Source organism: Nuphar pumila, chromosome 6 (assembly GCF_984573655.1).
Source record: "Nuphar pumila chromosome 6, dmNupPumi1.hap1.1, whole genome shotgun sequence".
NCBI lineage: Eukaryota > Viridiplantae > Streptophyta > Magnoliopsida > Nymphaeales > Nymphaeaceae > Nuphar > Nuphar pumila.
Window position 1 is genome coordinate 101,216,239 of NC_143254.1, and position 10,412 is coordinate 101,226,650.

The window sequence follows — 10,412 nt, forward strand, 5'->3', positions numbered from 1 at the left end:
CCTTGTATTTATTAATGTTTTTCTAAGCATTTTTATGATTTAATACACATTATTTTTACATTGTGTTTTCTTTGTGATTTGTGTTTGGTGATTATCTCCTTTGTGAGATTGTAATTGATCCATTTGTGGCCCTTTTGTGTTTGTGCACTTTTGTAGGCCTTTAGTGGCATTGTGTTTGTGCACACCTTGTTTTATTTCATTGTTATGGGTCAAATGCCTGGTCTATTAACAGCCTGTTGCACCCAATCACTCAGCAGGAAGGTAAAAACTGATATGCAATGAAAAGACATCTTTTGTCCTTGTATTTTCGTGTCAACGTGGTTCGCTGAGATGATTTGTCATACCGAAGTCATTTCATACATTGTCAAAGAGGGTTGTTCCATAGGTGGGAAGCTTGGTAGAAGAATCACTTACCTTGACTTTTTTTTTGTTGGAGAGGGGTTATGGCCATGCTAACAAATGAGCATAATGGTGTCAAAATCACTGTAGAAAGAAAAGCTTGCTGACGAAACAGACTAATGCATCTTGACTAAGGAATGAACAACCAATGATTTTGCTGACATCTGCAAGATCCTACTCATGCTATTTTAGTTTTGGCAAGCATATTGGTAAGCCTTGTTGATGGCAGGGTCCAACCTGAATATATTTTAAAGGACTGCTCTTCACATTTACGTTGTTCACTCTTTTCTTAGTCATATATTTTAGGAGTACTAACACCTCTTCGCCTATCTTTTCCACTCTTTTCTCTTTCTTGGTTGTTCACTCTAGCTTAAGCTCACCTTTGCTAAGCCAAAGCAAGAGAAATCCCATCCCTGGAGTGAGGAAATCCTCCATGCTCAAGTGGCTTTTTCCTAGTCTCGGGCCCAAATGGATTCAAGTGGACTCTAAAGAAATTGGGTCACCTATAGGTTTTTTTCTCACTTGGCAGTCTATTTATCAAATGACTGTATAAAAGGCTTCTGAAGAAAGCATTTTATGCACACCACTTGTAAAGACTAACGACAACCTCATTTCAATAATGTGATGATGTTTTTTCTCTGCCACTCCATTCTGTTGTTGGTGTTCAGACATAAAAGTTGATGCCCAGTTCCTTGAGTTTTCCACTTCTTTGTCATACCTACGAGGGAATGCTTCGAATTTTGACCTTTCTATCATTGCTACATGAATATTTCTTGTGTAGATGTAAATGGCAATTGTACCCTAATAAAATTAGTGTCTTCTTTTTTCTCTCATCATACTACTCGTTCTCTGTTTTATATCTAGTACAAACTAACAAGGTATCGGGGATGAAACATTAAGAGGGACCCATCTAGGTTCTTCATCACCTTGCTGATATCACCCAAATTCAGTTCTGCTATGAGGTACATTGCTGATACTTTTTTTCAGCTGAAACTGAAGCTTATTATTTATGTCTACATAGATATTCTAACTGAAAATGCTTTATTACACCCTTGATGATCCAGCAGGATGCACACACACTCTCATTCACGTACATGTGTATGTGCATGTCCTCTAGCTTTGTTATTTGTATAAAGTCAGTTCCATTGACTATTTTAGAATGGCCACAATAATGGTTATATAAATATCTGAAGAAGGTATATTAGTTTCCATTTAGAGAAGGCTGCAAAGTGGATGTTTTCCATCTTAAGTTTTTGAGGTTCTAAGTTTGATGAATCAACAAATTATCTGTCGTGCAGGTCCCTGGAAAATCAGCAAAAGAATGCTTTGACCGAATCCATTCAATCATACCAACGCCACCAATACAGCAGCCTCGTTCTAGGGCAAAAAGGAAAATTTCTCCCTTGGCACAGCTCAAACTTTCTGGAAATGAACCTCTTGAACCTGCTCAATTTGGTCTTAAAGGGCGAATTAGTGCCCAAAGGAAAAGCCTTCTTGCTCATAGAGTTGTAAGGCATATACTAAGAAAGCATAGTCTTGCTGATCAGAGCAAGGAGGTTGGTCTTTCCTTAGTCCTTGAAGGATCCTGTTTGACAGACAAGGGTCTCCCACGGATGGGAACACCTACTGGCCCAAATTGTATGTTGAAATCTCCTTGTTCTGAAATGAGTGGTGAGTCGCTGCCATCAAACAACAAAAAGGAGCAGACAGATATCATTGACCGGCAAGCACTTGTAAGTCCTGAGATTTTGAAGAAGGTTAAGAATTTGGACTTGCATGAGAAGTATATTGACCGACTTCATATCAGGGAGCAAACACGGAGCAAAAAGCCAGCAATGAAGAGAACAGACTTGGCAATTGATGAAACAAAAGGTGCCATATTGGATAAAACAGAGACTCTTAAGTCTGCAAAGTTGGCTCTAGTTTCTGATGCAAGGGTTGTTCTTAAGCAAATCCAACAGGAGGCCCATGAAACAGAAACAGTTTCAGAATATGACAATGAGAACAATGATGATGAGAGCGATTCTGGGACTTGTTAAATTCCTTCAACCACACATCATCAACTGTTTTCCATCAGGTAGTGACGTCAATTTTTTTAGATGTATGAATTGGTCCAAGTCCTTGACACCAGCATCCCAGATGACTACTACACTAGCTTGGCCCTGGTTTTTGATGCAAGGGACGTTCTGCGGTTCCAACACAAGGTGGCCCACTATATCAAGAGCTGATTTTGATGACGAAGATATGGTTTGAGTGACCATCAAACTTGAACGTTGTCGCACTCCCACACTAATTTCCATCATTGAGCAGCATTGTCATTTTTCGGGCATATTTGTTCTATGTTCTTTACCTGAATATTTCAGTTTTTTACCTCTTATGCAAACCTCTCTCTCTCTCTCTCTCTCTCTCTCACACACACACACACACACACACACACACACACACACACACATCCTTTAGACCTGCTGCAACAAATTTCACGGAGACCTTGTCAGATTGTTACTCAAATTATCAACTGGATTATTCTCAAGTTGAATTAACCCCTAAGTTTTTTTTTTTATCTTTTACATATCTACTGTTTTTCATGTTTATCTGTAACTGATTGGATTTCCGTAGCATGTTATGTCTCTATACACTTCCAACAATTCCGTAAAGAAGCTTACTGATACACGTAATATGGCAATTCTTTTGCCAAATTGCAACTAGGTAAATTTGCAGTTTTTTTTCATGTTTCTGCTGTTTGTGATATTCTGAAGTTCATATGAAACCGCTTGGACTTCTATATAACATTTTATTGTCTAAATGTCTCGCAGTCCTGTTAAGAAGCTCACTGATGCATGTAATGCTCAGTTTATTTTGCCGAATACAGATAAATGACTAGAGAAACATTTTCCTGCAAGCTTACTGGCCCCACACTTTAGAACGACATGCATTATGTAAACTCTTGATTGAGGTCTTGCTTGAAAGAGCCATGCATGACTCCTCACACGAGAGAGAGAGAGAGAGAGAGAGAGAGAGAGTTTCACAACAAACGAAGCGCACGTGACCTCTCCACTAAATAGGGGAATCCACATTTGGAGAAAGAGGCACCCCTCATTTTATTTGCCTTGTGAAAGAGTATTACATAGGCCATGGCAGCCTACTTAAAAGGAGTTATTTATGCACACACAGTCACGATACCATAAATGCCTGAGAGTTCAAAGCTAAACGTTCTCCTCATTCAACAACAATATGATATCAAACTTTACTTCACAAATGCAAATGGTCCACTCGTAATGGTGATCACATCAAGGGCAAAAAAAGGGAAACAAGAGGCGCTTTCTGCTTCAGTTGCACCTTCCTCCATAACCTGCATTTCTCAATAGTGCTTGCTTGATATCTTCAGACCTTAACAGTGTTCTCTGCTCGCCATCCTATATATTCAACAAATGAAAAAGGCAGAGAAGAGAATCTCATCATTATGGTCTAAATACAAAGAAACTCATTTCAGTAGTAAAATTTAATAACAAAATATGGACTATCCGAACAATGATCAGAAGAAACCACCTCTCTGCAAGAAGCTTGCATTCCAAAATCATTGAAACAACTTATCACACATTGCTGAATTTCAAGCCCAAGAGCTTCTATGGTGCTGATTGTTGACAGCAACAACCCTGGTTTTGCTGCACAGCACACGTCTATTCTTGTATCTGCGGCCCTTCTTTCCACATCAAACTGCATTTCAACCAATACCCGTAAGATTGAAAAGAAAAAATGAGACCTATTTGGACTGCTCCAACTGGATGGTAGGCAATAAAACCATTAGAAGTCTGAAGATTGAATTTTCAAAGTGGGATTCTACCTACCCTGGGGGCGTTCCTTACTAGAACTTGATTCTGCTCAATCTGCTTGAAAAAATTCAGGAGGCTTAGATGATCGTTGGAGTCTTCAGATAGCTCTACTTCCTCTTGAAGAGACTTGATTCTAGCCAGGAGTTCTTTAGTATACTCAATGGTATCTCCAAGGATAGATGTTCTGTCCATCTATGAGGAACCCATTTCAAAGTTTCAGTAAAATATAGAATAAAATAAGAACCCAAATGCTTTAGAGAGATGAATTAATGAAGGTCTCAAGTCTTCACCTTGCTGATTCTTGGAACAACAGATCTGAGCATTGAGAGCCTGTCATTCAACCTTTTCCTTCTCCTCCTCTCTGCCATCAGGTTCTTGGATGGCTGCCCTTCCATCCTCCTCTTCACCAATTGCCTACTTCTCATGCCTGTCTCTGCACCATTCAGTTCCAACTCTGGGATTCCTATAGCTTGGGAGATCCCTTGCTTAGATATGCCCTCCTTCGAGTCTGAACTGCAGAGGCTTTTGCACAAGAACCCCAACTCATCATCCTCAACCAATGGGAAGAAAATGGGTGTTTCAGAGGAAGAGAAGGCAAGATCAGGAGCTGACAAAAACCCATCTTTGTAGGGGTAAACTGCATCCAAGGAGCACCCAAATGTTGATTGGGAGGAAATGGTGGGCTCATTGAATGAGGAAGGAGCAGGCGTCAGCTGCTCACAGTTTGCAGTGGGTAGAAATGGTGATTGTGGGAAATAAGAGGATGGGTTCTTATGAAAATCATTCAAGTTGCTGCCATCTGTGAGAAACTCATTCATTCCACCAGGGTAGTTTTCCAGCATTTCTCTTCTTAAGGCCAGAAACTCCTCGAACACTTCATCAACTTCCATTTTCTTCTGAGAGAAAGTAAAGGGAAAACAGAAAAAAAGTGAAGCAACAGAGTTTGTGGCTTTCAAGGTACAGTCCAGAAGCTGGTTTAATAGAAGAGGCCTGGATCGTGACAATGTGGTAAAAATAAACAAATACCAAAAAAATAATCTGGTGTGGTATTTTCCTCCTTGATTGAAAGAGCCAGCACCATTTAAACTTTCCAAGTACTTTTTTCTTGTTTTATTTTGGCACCCATTTCCATGGTACTAAAGAACCCACAACTGTAATTCCTTGTTTTTTTCTTCCAAGGAAAAAAGAGAATTTCAAAGTCTTAATAATAGGGTGTGTGGTAAGTCTGTTGATTAAACAATTGACTAATTATTCCCTGTTTTGTTTAACAATATACAAATTCCTACTTCTTTGTTCTTTGATCTGACCGTATGATAAACGATAGAGTGCGGAAGAACCACCAGTTGTGTAATTATAAAGAACAGGCTGCATCCCGTATGCAACCAAGCAGTATTGGATCTAGAAGGCAATTATTCAAATAGAAAAGAACAAAGCGTCATGCCCCTGCTATTCCATACTCTGGGGTAGGGGTAGGGGTAGGGGTAGGGGTGGCCATCGAGCCGGCCCGAGCCCTGCTCGACTCAGTTACACTCAGGCTTGGGCCAGGACCTTTAAACCCCGACCCAGTTAATGGGCTGGGCCTGTCAGGTCCTGCATAAATTACACAAGGCTGCACCTGGTGCGACTTGAATCGGGCCTGGGCTGCATTTTGCTTCCTGAGCCTGACCCGGGCCGGGTACCTGACAGACCAATAGCCACCCCTAGGTAGGGGTGTCAACAGGTTGGGTATGGCCCAATTTCGACCTGTACAAGACCTGGTAAGATTGGAGTTTGGTAATAAAGAAAGAGGTCCGATCAACTATTTGCGTCAGACTCACAAGGTCCGATTAGTATATGAAACTAAGAATGGTTTATGAAATTTCATACCAGACCCTGTTCTTGTGTTATCGCTATAGGAACCAATAGTTTTACTTTTCTGAGGTTCAATCGGACCCAGACCTAGACCAAGTACCAGCACCTCAAAGTCATATCCAGGTTTAGACCAGGTCTAGTTAAGGTCTGACCCATTGACACCCCTACTCTATGATGCTGGAGAGGAGAGCACACTGTCGGTCACAACCTCTTGCTTTTCTGCAAAAAAATGGCCATCTTCAGAATTCGAACCCGCATATCCAACAGCTCAAGCACTTACTATTGCACCCAGCGATGGCTCTGCTATCATTTGAATATGATGGTCCATATGTTTTGGGGCCTTGGTATATAACTATATATATAATATAATCTTCCTCACCATATGAGTTCCCAGTGACAAAATTTTCAATTCTCTGCCAAAGCGGTTTTGATTTACGAGGGTGGTAATCAGTCAGATGATTAAAATATGGGAGAATTATTCTCTTCGTCATTGGCATCATAAGTATATGCATTTGTAAAATTTATAGCATTTCTTTCTTTCAAAAAAGAAATTTATAGCATTTCTTTGGTATGGTTGCCAAACCATTTTGCAAAATAAGATTCATTACTTTCCCGACCTAATTACGGGTTTTGTTGGTTTTTTCCTAACTGGTCAATGATATATATATATATATATATGTGTGTGTGTGTGTGTGTGTGTGTGTGTGGTGGGGGGGAATGGGGACCAAATAAATATTCCCTTTCCTATACGGTAGGTTAAACTCATGCTATCCTAATTTTCATAGTGAATTTTATGACATGGGCCTATATCCTTTTTTGTGGAATGTGTTCTTTGATTCCAAAGTCTCTGTCTCTTGTTATTTTTGGATTTTATTGAGCACTTGCACCAATCATGGGGTGGATAATTAGGCAGACTAAGTTGATAAATGTGTAAAATATGGGATAGTTGCTCCATTTCCCAAATTAGATGCCTCACTAAATATAACACGGGCTAAATGTTTTGCTGAATATTTTGTGATCTGTGACCAACCAATCATAAGACGGATATATGTTTCTATAGAATTTAAATAATGCTTAAATATTGTGGACCAATGTGCCCTTCTACCTAGGTAATGATAAATTTTGTGCTTTCCTAGAAATTATAAAATTTATTAAAATTTGACGTTGCTTCTCTTAGTTCGCCAAGGTCACAATTTTTATATAGGGTTATTTACAAAAACATACCCAATTTTTTTGCAAATCAGACTTATACCCAACATTTTTGGTAATTCAAATGCATACCTCATTAAGTTTTTTTTGACAGAGAAACTGGGGTTAGGCATATCCCTACCAGTTATACAACTATACCATTGGGATTCGAACTTGCAACGTCCCAACACAAGGCGACATGCACTAACTGCTCCTGCCAGACAAGCTGAGCGCCCCCCCCCCCCTTGGTATACCTCATTAATTTTATAGCTAACCAAAAGCATATTTGTGGTTAGTTCTTAAGTTGGCCTTTCCTGTTTTATCTCAAATTCATGATTTTATCCTTGAAGAAAAAAAGTCAATTTTTTTTTGAGAGAGATTAATGAGGGTAAATTTGCCAAAAAAGATAAAACTACTATAGGTTTGAATTTGTTAATCATTAACCATAACTAAAATGAAAATAGTTATCAATGGTGTGAATTTGAACAACTCAAAATAAAACTGCTAACTAGGCACGATTTCATATTATAAGTTTCTTAGGTGTGAATTTGAATTATAACAAAAATTTGATATGTTTTCGCAAATAACCCCACATTTATATTTATATGTGGCAGATGGGTCATGGATAAACTGCAAACGAATAAAAAAGAAAAAAGAGAGAGCCGTAGACGTAGGAAAGTCATTATCACCGAAAATTGCAATCTGCCAAGAAAATATTAAAAACCAAACGACCTGCAAAGTTTGACCCACAACTCTGTCCTAAACGAAAACGATGGGGGAGAAGGGCATGACCCTTGTCAGTACTCCCCTTTTTCTGAATCACTCGCATGATTCCAACATGGGAGAAATTGGGCACCCACCGTTTTGTGGAGAGATGAAAACCAGATCGTTTCTAACCCTAACCCTAACCCTAAAATCTAAAGCAAGTTTTTTTGTAGGAAAATATTGTTGTTCTATTCCCTTGGTATGGGCCTAGGCGAATTGAATAGTGAGAAACATACACATGTATTTGGGTCCGAATTGGAGGCTTGTGAACAAGTTTGGAAGATTGAAGAATTTGTGTGATGTGCAATGGACGACATCAAAAGTGAATTATGCAGTGTTGTGGTTGGGCCTTGTCGGACCTAGAATGGCATCTAGGCCTTCTAGGGTTTTTTTGAGGTTTTAGAGCCCCATTTGTTTCCTTTAATTTACTATGTGGGGTCTACTTACTTTTAAGAAGTTTTAATAGAAGCATAATAATGAGGGGTGTTCTCTTAAAACGTTAAAAAAAAGTAGGGTTTATTTAAATGCCCCTAGAGATCCATGGATTTGCCATTTGAGGTCAGATCTGCTGTTGAGAACATGCTAGATCCAAAATTTCATGCAAATAGGGGATCTCAGATCCTCTCCCCAAACCCTCTAAAAGATGTGTGAACGCCCAAACAAATTGTTAAGAGCTATTGAAATTATTTGATGGTTGACATCATAGGAACATGACATCCAAGCACAAGTTAATGTCACCTTTCCTTTTCTCCTCCTCCTTTTTCTTCTTCTTGTCTTTTTTTATTCTTTCTTGTTTTATTTTATTATTTATTTAATAGTCAAGCTAAGGGATAACATCATAAGATTTGAATCCAATAACTCTCAGCTGAGATAGTGCAGTACTCTTGGTATCTTAGAGTCTTATCAAAAGTATAATTACAACAAGATTTTCTTTGAGCATGTTTGATGACATTGGAAAAGTTGTATTTGATTACAAAGAATAGAGGAAAAGAGTCCATGACTTACCTTTTTTTTTTCTTGAGGAAAGTGAGATTCATTAACGATTGGAACTGTTCATGAAGCATAAGGGAAGCCAATTTGGAACAACAATGGTAACTATTAAAAATAACATAAAATATAGCTAAAACATCATTTTTATTAAAACAAATTTTAAATATTTTGATAAAATATTTATTATATAAAGATTTTATCATTAAAACATAAATTTTCAGGCAGAAAATATAATTATTTTGACATGAGAAAGACATTTACAATATGAAAGAAGGGGTCTTCTAGAATATGAAAACTGGAAATATGAGAACTAAATTGTGAATTAGGCATTTAATTTCTACACTTTTTTTATAATTCTGACCCTGCAGATATGTTCAGCATGGTCCATTTGATAGGAATCAACTGTTGGATCGTGTTTTTTTAACAAAAAAAAAAAGAATTTCAGATGCTTGCATATTTACAAAAATTTTGAGCTGTCGAAATTCTGCTTATGCATCACAATCGAATAATTCAAGAACTAGCCCTTTTAAAACCAAGCATGATCCATATGATCAGATTTTAAAGAAAAAGAAAACCCATGAAAATCTCAGTTCCCACTCTAGTTCTCATATTTTAGTAGCCCATGAAAAAAAATGTATTTTCATATTATCAAAAGTAATCTTTCCTTTTAGGAAGCTTCTCAAAAAGTTTCAGAAGTACGAAGAAAAAAACACGTAAGTTCGCACTTGTGGATCGAGCTTCCACTGGGTTAGGCTAGATCTTCACACTCATGAAAACAAGCTCATGTGGTTTCCATCCAGATCCAGCTCTCGCCAAATATTATTATTGTATAAATTAAAGGTCCATAAGCTACCCAATAAAGCATGGACCCAGCTATGGATAGGCATAGGGACATGCATACCTAATATGTCAGATCCAGATCCAGATCCATTAGAGCCATTGCTGCAGTCAGGCTCAGGTCGTGGACCACCTAGACGATACTCAGTACCTATCCAAACCATGCTTGTAATATGGGCTGTCATACTATCCAAACCAAACTTGAAATATTGGCTGACAAAGCTAAGTAGTTTTTCCTCTCATGCTACATAGAGTCTATGCCAGATTCTGTTTCCTTGTGTTTTTATCTTTGGATGGTTAGGTTGCGGGTATCAAGTTCGAATAGGATAAGGATTATCCCAGGCTCGGCCCAAGCCCACTTCACATGGGTTGCACCAGCATGAAGCACCGGGCACACTGCGAATAATATTTAATATGTAAACCATAACCATAGTTGTCAGAATCTTCTTAAAACCTCAGGAACTCACTTAGAGGGCACAAAATGAAACTTATATACTAAGCAAATGAAAAGTTTGTTTCTCTTAGTATAAAATCTATTCTCATTGGGAATGT

General features: G+C 38.4%; 1 protein-coding gene across 1 annotated transcript; it reads right to left on the reverse strand.

Moving 5' to 3' along the window:
• Positions 1 to 3,518: 3,518 nt before the first annotated feature.
• Positions 3,519 to 5,091, reverse strand: LOC149835422 (transcription factor bHLH93-like). Its single transcript, XM_090010520.1, has 4 exons — positions 4,520 to 5,091; positions 4,245 to 4,421; positions 3,946 to 4,113; positions 3,519 to 3,812 (listed from the first exon to the last, which is right to left on the reverse strand). The coding sequence occupies exons 1-4, from the start codon at positions 5,069 to 5,071 to the stop codon at positions 3,726 to 3,728; spliced, it is 984 nt and encodes a 327-aa protein (XP_089866646.1). The 5' UTR covers positions 5,072 to 5,091; the 3' UTR covers positions 3,519 to 3,725.
• Between the last annotated feature and the right edge of the window lie 5,321 nt (positions 5,092 to 10,412).